At 39.4% G+C, this 17,082-nt stretch overlaps 1 protein-coding gene across 2 annotated transcripts in view; it reads right to left on the bottom strand.

Annotated features, from left to right (window-relative positions):
* Window positions 1-17,082, bottom strand: part of LAMB4 (laminin subunit beta 4) — a 269,670-nt gene that overhangs the window by 91,004 nt on the left and 161,584 nt on the right. For both annotated transcript variants that reach the window (XM_088480192.1, XM_088480193.1), the window contains 5 exons: window positions 14,659-14,779; window positions 11,596-11,773; window positions 7,697-7,840; window positions 4,726-4,957; window positions 1,567-1,724 (listed from right to left, as the gene is read on the bottom strand). In XM_088480192.1, coding sequence (XP_088336318.1) covers window positions 1,567-1,724; window positions 4,726-4,957; window positions 7,697-7,840; window positions 11,596-11,773; window positions 14,659-14,779 — 833 coding nt within the window. The remainder of the gene's footprint in view (window positions 1-1,566; window positions 1,725-4,725; window positions 4,958-7,696; window positions 7,841-11,595; window positions 11,774-14,658; window positions 14,780-17,082) is intronic.

The following is a 17,082-nucleotide window of genomic DNA, read 5'->3' as shown; positions in this document are numbered from 1 at the left end:
GCCTGGTAATTTCATATACAGGATAAACAATCCTCGGGACTGATTATTCTGTCAGTAGATTCGTATTGCATACATTCACTTATACAATCTGGTATTGCATATATAGTGCCTAATTCAGAGGTAGGCACACATCCAAAAAAAGAATAAAAAAGGGTCAATTTATAAATTTTGGTTTAAAAACAAAGCTGACCAGTGTTCGTTTGCTAAATTCTACAGTATCCTCCAGTTTCTATTATGCCACATTACTTGCCTCCAGTAGAACATCCACTTGACAGAACCCCCTCACCAGTATAAAATTCACTACACACACCAGTCACTAACAATTGAATGCCAACCCATTAGATTATGGGGGGGATGTATTAAGCCTTCTAAAGAGAGCAAGTGGAGTAGTTGCCCATTGTAACTAATCATATCCTAACTATCATTTAACAAGTACATTTTATAAAATGATAGGTAGAAGCTGATTGGTTTCTATGGGCAACTTCTCCACCTGTCATTTTTAGAAAGTTTGATACATCTCCCCTTTTATTCTATTGACTTCTTATTTTAACTCACCATTTTTTCAGATGGTGAAACTTCTCCTTCCATATTGGCCTATTGCAAGTTTAGTAATCTTACACGGCAGCCCCACATCGGCTAAGCCCTCAATACTGAGAAGATTGCAGTTTACAGTGAGTGTAAAGATAGGGAAGAGGGGGTAGGCACCAACCAGCTCCCACCTGAGGGGGATACCTCCTAATGAGTGAAATTCCACTTTGAGTGGAGATATTCTTAATTTTGGCACATTGTCTTTTACTGGTACAATCTTAATCTCAGGGACCAATCCCAACCTCTGCTTACTTCACAAAGGCTGTATTCAAGGAAAAGCTTACTCTCCGAAAGTGCCAGGCTCACTGATTTGCTCAACTGTGCCTGTGAGTGTGAAAGGGAGCATGGGAGATGGATCATATCAGTGTGAAACATTACTGAGAGGGAAATATAGTGACAGACACCTATATGAGCACTGATGAGTCCCCCTATTCAGACTGGGCAATGTTCCTGACGCAATTGTTTAGGGGGCAAATTCCAGGAACTTGGAAGACAACTATATGACCAGGTTGCAGGAGAGCTAGGGTCTGTGGTTGAGCCCCCTAAGCCTCTGGGCATCATAGCAACAGCACCCCTTGCACCCATTATAGCAATGCCCATGCCTTAACTTTCACATTTGTATATCTCCTTTATTGTCTAATGTATCAATTAGCCTTATAATTAAAGCAATTGCTAAATGTTCAGACCCTGGACATCTTTCTAATGTTTTCTGAGTAATTTATTTGGCAAATCACAAGGATTTATTGTCTGCATTACATAAAGCAATAGTGCTGTATTGCCTAGTAACAACATATGAATTCCTGTTTTAGGATGACCACAAAGTAAGTACAGTACATGTGACTTTCTGTAATCCAATAGGCACATAGTAATCTTGCACTGGGCACCTCTTGTTTTGTTGCCAATCTTTGCTTAACACTTACCAAATATGTGGTAAGTGATGAATATGTAACATAAGATGATAATATGTAGGCTCTATACCTGTGTAACCTTCAAGACATTTGCACGTCACTTCCAAAGTATCAGGGTCTTGTTGACAGGAATGTGCAAAATATTGGTTGCTTGTAGGAGAATCTGGGCACATGCATGGGCTGCATGGCTGTCCCAATAATGGGTTCCCAAAATAATTATCAATACATCTACATAAATGAGAATAAACAAATATAAAGTTATTATTTGTTTAGATGGCCTACAGTGATAATTGAAAAACTTATCCTTTCCATGAGTACATGACAATATTAGATATTTTATAATTTGAACTCATCTTGTTTCAGGTAATGTGAAAACAGTGAAATAGGTAATCTCTGGAACCTTTGGGTGAATTCAACATGAGCCCTAACAATATTTTAATACTCACCCTCGCAGATCCACACCTCAACCCTTGCATTCCAAATACACCAGATACCTGCAAAAATGTTCACGAACCAACTGAACAATGATGGGGAAGATTATGCTCTAAGGCAGACTTTCTCCATTACAAATTTGTGCTCTCATCCTACAGTGCTGCCCTTTCCCTCTCTAAACAGTCATATTTCAAGAACCTCTTCTCCTCACAGTCCTCAGACCGGCAGCGTCTCTTCGCCTCTTTCAACTCCCTCCTCTGCCCACCACTGTTTGCCTCCCCTCCTAGTGTTCTGACCTTGACTTTGCCACCTACTTTACATCTAAAATTTACTCCATACATCAGGACATCATATCCCACCAGATCCTCAGCACTCCACCCCCTCCTTTGCCTGATCACCCCTCCCCATCCATCTGACCAACCCTGACATCCTTCTCCCCTGTATCTTGCCCACCTCCTCAATATCTCCCTCTCATCTGGCACTGTCCCTTCTGCATTCAAACATGTCTCCCCCATTCTTAAAAAACCTACCCTTGATTCTTAAACTCTCTCGAACTACCGACCCATCTCTCTCTTCCCTTTTGCCTCCAAACTCCTTGAGCGTCTTGTTTACAACCATCTTTCTTTCTTCCCAGTCCCTCCTTGGCCATTTTCAGGCTGGCTTCCGTTCTTTCCACTTCACTGAAACTGCCCTCACAAAAGTCAGCAATGACCTCCTTGCTGCCAGTTCCAAGGGCCACTACTCTCTGCACATTCTCCTCAACCTCTCTACTGCTTTCAACACTGTGGATCACACTCTCCTTCTACAAATCCTACACTCCCTTGGCCTATGTGCCACTGCCCTCTCTTGGCTGTCTTTCTACCTCTCTGACCGATTCTTCTCTGTCATCTCTCATGACTCCTCTTCTCTCTCACATCCTCTTACAGTAGCTGTTCCCCAAGGTTCCATTCTTGTACCTCTCCTACTCTCCCTCTATATGTCCTCTCTAGGTGACCTGAACTGTCTCTCTGCTATCTCTTCCTGGATGTCCCAGCAATTTCTTAAACTTAATAAACTTACAAAGACTGAGCTACTCATCTTCCCACCCTCTCATATAACCTCACTTCCTGCTATTTCTTTATCAATTGCTGGCATAACTATCTCCTCTAGCCCCAAAGTGTGCTGTCTTGGACTTATTTTGAACATCTCCTTTTTCAAACCACATATTCAGCACCTCTCGCAGTCCTGTTTCCATCTCAAAAATATTTCTCATCCAGGATGCTACTAAAGCCTTCATACACTCACTAGTCATCTCCAGATTGGACTACTTTAACCTCCTCCTATCTGGCCTCCTCGACTCCCATCTCTCTCCACTCCAATCTGTCCTCAATGCTGCTGCTTGGCTCATCTTCCTCTCCAAACATTCTACATCTGCCTCCCCTCTCCTACAAGCCCTGCACTGGCTCCCCTTTCCCTTCAGAACCCAATTCAAGGTTCTTACACTTGCTTACAAAGCCTTCACCTATTCCTCTGCCATTTACATCTCTGACCTCATCTCCCTTCACTCTCCTGTCTGCCCTCTTCATTCAAAAAATGCATGCCGTTTCTCATGCCAACTGATTACTTCCTCCCACTGCTGCCTCCAAGATTTTGCCCTTGCTGCTCCCCACCTCTGGAACTCTCTCTCCTCCCCATCAGACTCTCCACCTCTCTATAATCTTTCAAACTGGCTCTCAAGATGTACTACTTCATCAAAACCTTCCAGCTCTCATCCTAACTTGCTGCTACATGCTTTTTCCTCCCTGTCCACCCCATTTGTGTCACGCCTGTTTGTCTGCCCCTCCCCTTTAGAATGCAAGCTCTTATGAGTAGGGCCCTCTTGTGCCTCTCTTTACTTAACTTTTAACTACTCATTAATCTCCACTAGGGCACCTAACACTTGGTTGCTTATGCTCTGTTTCTTATTTGAGTGTTATGATCACTAATGCTGCAATGCATATAAATCTTGTCCTTGTACTGCATTGTATTGTACTGTAAGACACTGGTTTCTTATTCACTTATTTGGTTATGTACTTTGTAAGGTGCTGCAGAACACTTGTGGCGCCATATAAAGAAACAATAATAATAATATTTTTATTTATTTATTAACAGTTTCTTATATAGCGCATCATATTCCATTGCGCTTTACAATTGTCATCATTAATAGAACAAAACTGGGTAATAACAGACAGATATATAGGTAGGAAGGCCCTGCTCGCATATAATAATAATACACCAAACTTTGAGATGACCAGACCAATAAATATGCTGCTAAGTGTTGGTATGGCTTTATGAACTTAAATAGTGGCCTATAGATTGTAAGCCTTGCAAGCAGGGCCCTCCTACCTCCTTGAATGTTAGTTATTATCCAGTCTTGTTTTATTTGTTTTGCTCCCAATTGTAAAGCGCAACGTAATATGCTGATGCTGTATATGTGAATGTTAATAATTAAGTATGGGCCTGGTTCAGAGTCACACGCAAAGCCAATGGTCACAGAGTTAAGCGATTTTTTGCTATTGCGCATGCGAGAAAATCCCTTGAAACTCCTAAGTCAGAGCTCTTGTGTGTATATCATTAGAATTAATAGAATAAGAATTGTCTGGTGGTATTAAGAGGATGTCTTATTTTGATATACATACTTTCTAAAAAAAAAATCTATCTACCTAAGTAATGCTTCAGCAGAGATTTTCTTGGGAAATTATTTCAAACCCCAAAAATGTAATGCTCTCTGTGAACAAACAATACATAGAAACGTTAAGCTCCCAGTGTGTTTCCATACCGTTCACAGTTGGTTCCAGTTGTAAATTTTTTGCAGTCCATGCAAGCACCAGTCACTGGGTCACACAGCTCTGAATTGCCATTGCACTGACAGGGTCGACATTTTGGAAATCCAGAATATCCAGGCAGGCAGCTGCCACAGCGACGACCCTTAACTTCTTTACGGCATGCACACTGTCCAGTTACCTGATCACATAAACCGCTCAAAGAACCTCGGCTATCACAGTCGCACTCTAGGAGACATTACAAAGAAATTTATTAGCAAGGAAAAGAGTTCACTGTTCTTCGATATGCCAGGCATTACACTTTAGGTTCTTTTCCATCCAGACTGTAGGCTTGTGTGACAAATGCTCTAGATTTCTACTTACTTTTGTATAGAACTCCTACCCTTGCTTTTTGCTTTTGAATGTGCTTTATAAACAATTATATTGCTACTATTAGGCAAACCTATAAAGTTGCCCATTGTACCATGGTTTTTGGAGGCGCTTGGACACTTGGGTGCTGATGCAGAGCTGCACGCAAGTCCATTATGAGGATTGATCTTGTACTTTTTTGCAGGTGTCCGAGCTGATCATATGCAACATTGGGACTAAGAGTCATAAGCATCTACTGTAAGTCGCATCTCTGCTTTCATCTGAGTTTGTATAACTCGGCGGACGCACATAGGGTAAGTGAGCTGAGGGTGTGTCGATGATGTGTAGGCAAAATTGTGGGTTATTGAGAGTTGAACTTATGTGGAGATCCATCTGATTTCAGACAGATCTCTTGCACCAAGGATAGTGCAAATGTGCACTGATAGTGAGGACACCTACTTTCGCAAGCGTATGCATAGTAGTGGTATGACTGTATAGATGCAGCCCACTCTAAATGTAAATTATTTCTGAGCATGCAATGTGGCCACATCTGTGGTTGTCGACATGTATTCCACTCCAAATCAGGCCCTTAGTGTTTCAATGTCTCTGTGGTGCTGCTACTACATGATGGGGAAGCAGCCATCAGCTTCCTGTGAAGTTACCAGCTTCTGCTTCTCCATGTTAGTAATGGTCTGTTAATATGATTGTGTCATCATAGCTCAGTGCCACATTAAAAGCCTGAGAGGAGTCTCCCCACTCCCTCACGCCTAGTATAGTAAAAAGTGTGTCCGGAAGCACAGTGCCCAAGCAGGGGTGATGGATATCTACATGTGAAACATAGTGTAGACCTCTCTCCCGAATATTACACCCATTTCCCCAATGCGGTGGGTGGGTCAGAGGTTGTGAATCTCATCAATATGACCGTGCCACCCACTGTGCAGAGTACTGAGTCACGGTACTTTGCCATGGCGCTGGGAAAATTATGTTAATTGCATTCCCATGCCCACCACACTTGACCCTTGTACCTCCCCTCTGGGAAATCATGGAGGGCATCCTAGAATGTAGGCATGTATGGCTTATATCATTATTTGGTTAGGCCTGGGTTTGTAAAATATTATCAGGCTGTTTCTACTTTCATCCCTCCCATCATATTATTGTTTTTATTAAGTTCTCAAGTTTGCTCTGTTGTGGTGTATTTATTACTTATACTGTGTTTATCTATACTTGTCCTGGAATTGAAGAAGTGGAGGTATTGGGACACACATGAGCAAGATAGCAGCATATTAGGAATTCAAATCCATTTTTCATATCGTAAAAAAGTCACTGATCTCGTTCATACATGTATATACAGTGGTCAAATGGAAATTGACCAGATTTGATTATATAATATGCTTAAGCCAAGAAGTATTGCAGTAGTGGAGGAGAAACACCAAGGGGGAGATTTATCTAACCCTCTAAAGAGGACAAATGGAGGTGTAGCCCACAGCAGCCAATCAGCTTCTAGCTATCATTTTATAGAATATACTAGATACATGATTGCTAGAATTGTATTGGCTGCTTTGGGTAACATCTCCTCTTGTCCTCTTTAAAAGGTTTGATAATTCTCCCCGGTTTAAATAATCTGCCTCTATATATGGTCAATGGGTGAAAAACTGTAGATCCTAGTCTGATTCTTGCCAGAGGCGCTCCAATTCCAGAGATAGCAATTAATACCATCTACAAAGTCATTGTCATCTATCATTACATTGCTGAAATCAAGTATTTCATGACACACAGCATATAATTCAAAAAGTAAATACACTAAGAACCGTATTCAATTTGAGCGGACCCGCGATACTTTTCCGTCTCCCGGACTTTTCGCCTATATCGCGTGTTTTGCAGGCAGAAAAGTATTGTGCGCATGCCCGTATTCAATTTGAAAGTACGCGAAAACGGAACCCGGAGAAACTTGAACAGGCGGAAAGTACTGTCAGATTTGGGGAAATCATCCTGACACCCCCCAAATGATGCTCTGACATGTGGGTTAGCTATGGCTACCCCAGATTTGGCTTGCTGAAGGTATTTGGTGTTTTTGCAGAACATAACTTATCCCAGCAAATTTGGGGTACTTGCAAATGGGGGTCAGCATATTTTAAAGTTGCTAAAGTTAAGTTGAAAAGATTGTGAAAACTCCACCTGCCGCAAGCCCCTGCAATGAAAAAAACACATGGGGCATACTTGGGCACTCCCCCAGAATCAAGTTTGCTAGTTTTTTTCTTTGTGCCCCAACATTTTTTTTTGCCCCCAAATACAAAGTGATTTTTTGGGGTGTTCTTAAGTGTTTTTTTTTTTTTTTTGACACAGTTCACCTTTGGGGGACTGTCTGAAGGCTGCACGGGGGTTCCCACAACGTTGCACCCCCAAACCCCAATTCTGCACTTTTTTCAGCCGCCTATTCATAAGCGAAACTTTTCCGCCTACTACATTGCTTTGGCTTTCCGCCTAGGCGGAAAGTCTTTCAAATTGAATACGGCGATACTTTTCCGCCTGGCGAAATGATGTCATCGGCTAAAACTTTTCCGCGGATTCCGGCTTTTCACCTCAAATTGAATACGGGCCTATATCAGATTATTATCATACCTTGACAACCACTTGGACCAAATCCATAACTGCCCACAGCACACCTATCACAGCAACTTCCAACAACATTCAGTTTGCACTGACATCGTCCTCCAATCTTACTGCATGCAGCGCTTAATGATCCATCAGGATTACAAGTGCACTCTGTAAGAGATAGACATTATTTCTCTGATGTGTTACTTATTAATATATGGTGTCTAGAATAGTATCACACAAAAATGTCCATGAAATTGCACATTTCATTAGGCTGCATAAATCACATGAACTTTGTTGTTGTGTGAAAATTTAGGGATCCAAATACATAAAAAAAATCATTGCTTAGTTTACCTCACAAATATCCATGAACAAAGCCTTAAACTAGAATAGGTATAACATAGTCAAATAAATATATTTTAGTAATATAAAAAACTGGTATCCTTAAAGAATTGTATAAAGAGCTTGGAAAGAACTGGATAAAAAATATCGCCGTCTGCTGTGAGAATCCTAGAGTCGTGTGGTAAAAAATGCATTCTGGGAATTGTCATAATTTAGGCAATAGATATTACCAAATGTAATTCATAAGCATTACAAAATCAACCAAGAGGATAAATAATACTTGTTTAAATATTTCAATCAAAATTAAATTGTATTATATTAATTATTTAAAATGTGGGTCATATCACAATTTGCTGCCTTAAGCTGGCCACACATCTAAGGATTATCTGTCCAACCAGCCAACTAGATGATTGGTTGGAATGAAAATCTGGTAAGGTATGAAAGGAAATGACAATCAGCAATTTGCTCCCAAATGCCGAAAAATGGACAAAAACTGTTGTTTGAACAAATTGTTTAGATCAAACATTTAACAAACTTGTCTGACGACCATTTTCATCTGTTTTCTGGCATTTAGGAGCAAATTGCTGATCATCAGTATGGGGGGTATCCACTTAGCGACTTAACCAAGCGATTGCACGATAATGACATCGTTATCGTGCAATCGCTTGCAAATCACATATGCAATGGGGAATGTTTTGGTCGGAAGCGACCAGCGATGCGCGTGCCCGCTGGTCGCTTCCAACATTCCACATCGCCCGTTAATGCTGGTCAACCTGATGATCTCATCAGGTTCAGCATGTGCGGGGATGAGGGATGTGCCTGGACTGAACGAGTGAACGTTCAGTCTAGGCACATCGCTAGATATACAAACGAGAGCACGATTGCAATGTCGTAATCATGCTCTCGTTTGTATATCTATAAGTGGATACCCGCCTTTACTCCTATACGTTACCAGATTTTCATTCCAACCAATCAACTAGTTGGCTGGTTGGACAGATAATCTTTAGATGTGTGGCCAGCTTTAGTTTATGGGTATATAATGTATGTGGGTGCTTGGATTCTTAACATATTTAATATACAATGTGAGGAATTTTGCTTCTAGTGACAGAACAAGGGATTGCCACTCATTTAGATAAAGGCTTTTCTTTACTGTCCACAAACATCCCCCTTAATTTATATAACCTGAGGTAATTCTTCCTCTTTAATCTGGTTGGTAGTGTTTACAAGATAATATGCTTGGGAATGTCTGTCTGAGGTCAGTACCAGGTTGGAATGCACTTTTTAATGGAATGTTGAAAGGTTCTGTTCACTGCAGGTATACTGTATATGAGGGAAAACTAGATTGTAGAGTAAATCACTGTAAATCATAGTTATTCTGTGAGAAGTGGTCTTTAATCACAATTTTCTTAGATGCTGGTTTATATTATGATACTTTAGATCATAGTACGAATTGTTTTAGTAATAATATATGCAGTAACTTAGATATGTAACTGAATGGCCAGGGGCCTAGGACACTGTTCAGAAAAAAACAAATCAGCACAGGAAGGATGGAGAAACCTTTTTAAGAGGGGGCAAGGGGGAGGGGTGTTTGGCTGAAGCTGTCCTTTATTGCATAGCTTACTTGACCTGATTAATTATACAGAGAAGGGAGTCCCTCCATCATTAAGCAGGGCAAGACACCGAGCCACTGCACTTTCTGGTAATAGGCAAGACAAACGTGATAGTGAGCTAGTCTGTACATGATGAGCAGTGGTGAGAAGTGCAGGCCTAGCATATCACGCCTATGTGTATAAATGCTTACGGTAGTTTGTATAAGGTTGCCTTTTCAGTTACCACCTCAGCAGAGTGTCTTGGCACACCACTGATTTTAGGGACTAATATAGCATATTTTCATCTTTTTTTTTATTGAGGCAACAAGTGTCACATACACAAATATTGTAGTGAACAATAGTGCAAAGGTCCATGGCAAAAAAAGTTACAAATAGTAGTGCAATAATACATAGGATACATAGCATCATCAAGACAATGTAGTAAGGAACCAATAGGCTCCATCACGTAAAGATTAATTACAATAAAAGGTAATGTAATACAACAAAACTGTAAAAACCGCAGAAAATAGGTGTCTCGTCCTCCCTCCAACCCTATTTTCATCCTTTTAAGACGCATCAATGCCTTTTGCCTAACAGTTCGTACCAGGCATACAGCAAATGCTCTGTAGAAGGTAAGGTCCACTCCATTCCTCTAAACAGAGGTGATCTAATTCATTTTAATGCCCCTGTGAGCAGTAAGGAGAAACCAAAATTGCTTTAGGTATACAATGTAAAACTCTTGGGCACAGGTTGGTTAGATGAATCTATATTGAATAAACAGGATGTAGTCAGCATCCTGGCAGACAGGATGCCGACGGTCTAAATACCGGTGCTGGAATCCCGACAGCAGTCGGGATACCTGCTTCAGAATATCGACCGCCAGCATCCCGAAGGTAAGTATCGGGGGTTAGGGGAGGGTTAGGTTTAGGGGTTAGGGACTAGGGGAGGGTTAGCATTAGGCAGTAAAGGGAAGGATTAGGTTTACGGTGCAGGGAGGAGGAGGTTAGGTTTAGGCACTAGGGTAGATTAGGTTCAGGCTCTGGGGAGGGAGGATTAGCATTAGGGAATTTACCTGTTAGTGTCGGGATTGTGACAGTCAGAATGCCACTGTTGTATTCTGACAGCCGGCATCCTGACATCCGGGATCCCATACCGAACTCGATTATAGATTAATCTAGCCAACCCTTGCCCAAGAGTCAATTCCCATTTTATACAGCAAATATTGCATCAACAGTATCATTAAGAGTATTTTGAAACATTAAATGTAATTGACTTCAAGATTACATTGCAGTAGAAAAATGTATACATATATATTGTGGCAAAAGCACTGGTGAGGTCATACACGGGTGATACATTTGTCCCAGGTTTCTGACCTATTAAAATTAAAATTATTAAAATATTAAAGTATTAAAATCCCAGGAAAATGTCTGAATGCAAAACAGACTCGATTGTGTTTGATTTTTCGTGTGTTTGGAAGGGCCCATCCACCCCAGGTCTGACCACACCTAAGTACTGCTGAGTGGAGTCAGTCCAGGGAGGACTGTGGCAGACCGGTCAGGCTGCCTGTGGAGACGGTCCAACTGGGATTGTGGTAGCTAAAGAGCCCAGTGTGCCTGGAGGCCAGTGGGGCCAGGAGGCCGTGTCCAGACCTGCAATGCAGGCAGGTCCACAAATCACTGACTGTTGTGGTAGCTAAGCCAGGCCAATGGGCCTTGAAGCTGCAGGCCAGGAGGCCAGTGTCGAGACTTGCAAGGAGGCAGGGAGGACCATAAGACAAAGTGTGACTTTGTTGCAGACAAGCAGGCCAGGAGGCTGTGTCTATACCTGCTATACCTGCAAGAGACAGAACCTAAAGAGACTGCATTACATTTGCAAACTAGCTGCCATGTTAGTCAGAGTTCAAGTATATACACATGTATAATGGATGCATTCTTCAAATACTGAAAATTAAACAAGATTGTAGTCAAATAAATATATTTCAAGGCAGATACTTACTAACAGCTCCATTATGTATTCTTGCAGACATGCTGACAATGAGTCTCTCACACAGATCAGGTAGCATTCCTGTTCCAATATTAGAGGCAATCTCAATGCAGTTATAAAACTCATATTCTTCAATTTCCGCTTCACTACATAGATTACTTACAGAGGCAATCTGGGGAATCAGTCCAAGCTTTGGAGGATTTAAGATAGTAGATAAAAAAGGAAATATATACTTTTCATTAATAAATACAAATGCACTAAAACACAGCTTCTCAAACTCGGTCCTCAGGACCCCCAAACAGTGCATGTCTTCCAGGTCTCCTCACAGCACAAATAAAATAATTTGCTCCACCTGTGGATCTTTTAAAATGTGTCAGTGAGTAATGAATACACCTGTGCACCTGCTGGATGACCTGGAAAATGTGACCTGTGTGGGATCCTGACGAACGAGTTTGAGAACCACTGCACTAAAACAATATAGAAAAAAAACTAATATGATATGGTTATTTAGCATTGTTATTTATATATTACCACAAGTACATGCTATCCATTAAATGGAGGAATCTATACATTTTTAATTATTCTATAAAGCAAATAAATTCTTTCCCCCAAAAGGCCAGATCAACTTTACCTTTGTTTAATATATTTTACAGCCATCACACATAAACATAAAACAGTAAAATGGAATGCAAGCAAGATGGGACTTGTAGTATGCAGCATTCACAAATGACTTGCTTTCTATTACTGAAATATGTTAATTCACAGTTTGCACTCTAGTTCATTGGTATACAAATATTGACTAAACTGTGGAAAATGGAAAATAAAGGTTTAGGGGTCTATTCAGCAAAAGTGATGATGTTGCCAAGAATTTTATCGGGCAACATCGTCACGATTATGAATTATTAAAACTTAAGTAAGCTATTCAGCATTATTTTGTGCAGGGACAGCGGTTGCGGTAACACGCTGTCCCTGCGATGTTACAGAAGGGATTGTTATCGGTTTCTGAAAACAATACCCTCTGTTTCTGCTACTGCGCATGCTCAGTCATGCGCTTCTGAACAGCCCATCCCGGCTTTGAGGTGACCGCGAAGGGTAAGTTCAATTACAGCCTTTCCAAAGTGATTGACATGTGTATATATACAGGCTTTATACTAGCCTGTATGCATGTATATTTGTGTGCTTTTATATTTACAATGTATATATACATTTTAAATATAATAGTACATAAATATACATGTATACAGGCTAGTATAAAGCTTGTATACACATGTCAATCACTTTCGGCAGGTTTAACATGCTCTCTTACCTGCTGGCAGTCACCGCAAGCCAGACACGGAGACTGGACGGAGTTACAGGATGCTGCAGGGACTTATGGGAAAATTTCCCTCTGTCCCAGCAGTTTTCGGGCAATTTAAGTAATTTTCTTCATATAACACCATTCAGAGATGGCGTTATATATAAAGTAATGATTTTTTGATCAATTTAACACTTTTTGCTATGCTGAATAGCAAAGAGCGTTAAAGCAATGTAGAGATCAATGGCTGAACGCTACAGTGCGAGATGGGAATTAATGGAGAAGATAATTGCGTTATCTTCTCCATTATCCCATTGCTGAGTAGGGAATTTACAAAAAAAATGCATAAATGATGATTTCCGCATTTTTTATGTAAGAAAATCATTGCTGAATAGACCCCTTAGTATTGTATTCATATCACCTGTCATTAAGGGCCTACTTCTCAAGCTTTTTTTCATAAAATTAATTAGAAACTGCAGTTTTTGAGTAATTTAATGTATTGTTCCTATGTACTAATAGCACAATGCAGGAGATTCCACAGAAATCTCTGGCAGAGTGCTAATTAGCGCTACACACTGCAGTCTCCATTATTATCTTTGGGGACTACAATCTTACCCTATGTACAAAACAAATGTTAAAAAATAGAAAAATATGGTGATACTGTAGCTTATGAGGACAGTTGGATGTACAGAATACTACTACTGTCCATGGTAAATATGTAGTAAATAGCGCTTTGATTGTCGTGTTTGCAGGATTTAGGGCTTAATGACATTAATAGTAGACGGCTAAATGATTAGATAAATAATATCATTTCTGACACAAACATACGCATTTTTAAAATATATGTTTAATAATTTAATATACATGTGTGGGATCTATTATCCAGCATGCTTGATACTAAGAATATTTTTGGATAAGGAGTTTTGAATTACAATCTATCATGATATGTTCAGTGAATATGATCATAATATAATGTTTTGGAATTGTACATATCACTGAATGTACATGTACTAAGCCCAGGCAGCAAGAACATATAATTACACTCACATTCAATATGCAACACAAGAGGAATTATAAAGCTCAGCTGGTCAAAATGGGAAAATAGGGACATTACTATGGGCAAAAATTCCAGAAACAAATCTTTAAAACCTGGGACATTTCACAATTATTTGTATTCTGATTTTTACATCAAAGAACAAAAGAACAGTAGTACATTTAAGATCTTTATGCAGATGTGTAATCCATGATTGGATTGGAACGTTTTCTAACCTACTGTAGTAATCAGCATTACGAGCCAAACAGGCAAGTCTGCGATCTGGGCTTTGTGGCTCTGATGTTACAGTATACAGGTTAGGTTAGTTCAAACATTTAGATGCCATAGCTGCCATAGGGTATTCCTGAGTCTGACTTTATATGTGGTATGTCGTGCCCAGTATGCTTGTGATGACCCAAAGACCTCAAGTGAAGCCCTTGCATTTGTTCATGGCAACTACAAGATCAAATTTACAGGTGCTAAGATACTAGTTTTTCTAATGAATAGTGATATAATAGCATCAGAACTCACAAGTTATATGCTATAATATCAGAATTTTCAATTATATATATATTCTTTACATTATTTTATTCATATATTAACATCTCACTTGTGTATTAATAATATAAGTGAATTACATTACAATTCTAATTATAAAAAGTATTATAAGAACATTATTTATGTATTTTTTGTTACCAACAATTATTCCTCTATGTGTACATATATTTTATCATATTTAGGTACTTACCGAATCGACTAATATATATAGCTTCTTATGATTATCAATGTTTGATATTTGTGAAAAATAAACATCTATTAAGTACTCTGTTTTTGGATCCAAGCATACAGATGTGTTAAGCAGAGCTAACCTGCAAATGAGATATGGCTGTTAGAGAGAGTTCATGCCAAAATTGAGAGTATACAGAAAAATACCAGTTCTTCAAGAGCACAATGAGCATAGCACAGACATTTTTCCTTAAATAAATATAAGTTACATTACCAATTTCTAATGTTACTATATTTTTTTCTTAGTTTTCTTCTGTATTCTATATTTTTAAAATGAAAATACCTAAATTAGACATACTGTACCAGGAGTTAATGATTACTGTAGCTGTACACTTACTTAAATACAGTAAGTCTGCCATCTGGTGTACAATGTGTACATTACAGACTTTTATAAGAAAGTGATGGTGATGCAAGGCATGTGCAAAAAGCAACAGCATAGGAAATTAATGTACACATATGGTGGCTCCAGAGGTGGGGCTGCAGCACAGTCCAACAATCAAGTAGGGAAGCCACACCAACTGCCAGTGATTCCCAGACGGCAATGTTCAGCAGCATTTGGGGTGGCAGTTGGTTTGGCTCCACTATTAGAATTTTGGACTGCGCTGCAGTCCCGCCTCTGGAGCTGCCACTGCATATTATCATACAAATAAAGGTGTGCCAAAGAATTTCCAGACAACTTTGAACCATGTAATACTTTTGGCTGCTAATTCAATATTGTATTTTGCGCAAATGCCCATATGCTCTACTCTATGATACTTAGGGGTCAATCCTATTAGGTGCGAATTGCAAGTAGCAAGTTTGTTTCTTGAAACTCGCACATGTCGCAGCAAAGCGCGCTCCTGAGAATTCTCCAATCCAATGAAACAACCCTATTCGCACTACTCGCAGCGGAGGGGTGCAAGTTGACTGCCCAATGAGATTTGCAAGAAAATGCATGAAAATGTGGGGAGACCATCCTGTACCACCCAAAATGGATAATTTCATTAGCAGAACTGTATAGAAGGCTGTTTGTGGGCATTAGCAATGTTTATTATACATGTCCATGTCTTGCTTTGTACTGTATTGTAAGTCACTGGTTACTTATTTGATTATGTACTTTGTAAGGCACTGCGGAAAACTTGTGGCGCCATATAAATAAGTGATAATAATAATAATAATTAGGAAGGTAATGTAGGTTTTTAAATGGTGTCAAATGGCTGATTTGTGTTTTTTTAATGCAAGAAAATGATAAAAAACTAACTTTTTTTGTTTATACTCAAACAAATTAAATGAAAAATGCAAAAAAAAGTAGGAAAAAGGGTGATTTTTTGGTACTTTGAGGGCACCTTGAAATTTTTTTTAAAAGAATTATAAAAACAATTATGTTTCAACTAAAAAATTATTGTCATTACATTTGGGGTGCCTAAACTATCGAAAAAGTTGATTTTGGGGTAATTTGAGGATTATTTTTTTTTTAACCCCAAAAAATTACATGCACAACAATGAAAATGTTTCCGATGTGAAAATAGTTACTTCTAATTGATTTCAACATGCAAAGAAGGAATATGACATTTAAAACTCTCAGTTAGCTCTGAGTTCCGAGATATAGCCCATTTATGACTATGTAGGGGTATTCCTAGTGAAGTGGGCAGAATGGAGAGAATCTTACCAGCAATCTGCGTTCCATGCAGAGGGGGCGGGGCCTAATGACCCAATTAAATTAATCAGTTATTTGTCCCCTCCCCTATTCAAATATATGCGATTCACAGGATTACCCACACAAGATAACTGTGGTACACTGAGTGACAAGCATAGTGAGCGATTCCACCTAGACATTTCAGCAATGGAACAAAGATATCAGGGTAGGTGAATCACTACTGTTGGACAGTGACAAGAGATGCCCCAGAAGAGGAGTACAAGTGACAAGCAAAGAGAAAACACCCCCATGAATAGGCCACTATATTAGATAGTACTTTCGTATGCTGTATGTTTGTTTCGTATGCTGTATGTTTGTTTTGTTTTGTGTTCTTATTTGTGATTGATTGAACTAAAACAACTGTTATTTATTTTCTATCAAGAAAATATCAGATTATTTTAAAATAGCTTTTCACTATGACTATATTACTATGTACATACAGCATAGTGCAAGTAGTGTAGCTCAAAAAATAGAGCTAGTAAAAACATTCTGAAATCATTTTAGTTTTTCTTGACCTCAAATGAGTAATGTATGACTATTTTTAGAAAGGAAACAAATTAAAAGTATTAATTTGTTGTACAGTGTTATTGGACTAATTAAGCTATTTGGAAACTTGCGAGTGGAGAGTTGCGAATTCAGTCTGACTGATTCAGGGCGAGTTGCCAATTGCAAAATGAATTCGCTATGCGAATTCGAAGTGAAAATAGCATC

The sequence above is a fragment of the Taudactylus pleione genome, unplaced genomic scaffold, assembly GCF_031769625.1.
Source record: "Taudactylus pleione unplaced genomic scaffold, aTauple2 ptg000251l, whole genome shotgun sequence".
NCBI lineage: Eukaryota > Metazoa > Chordata > Amphibia > Anura > Myobatrachidae > Taudactylus > Taudactylus pleione.
The sequence above is the reverse complement of the archived record's forward strand: the minus strand, read 5'-3'. Positions and strand labels throughout refer to the sequence as shown.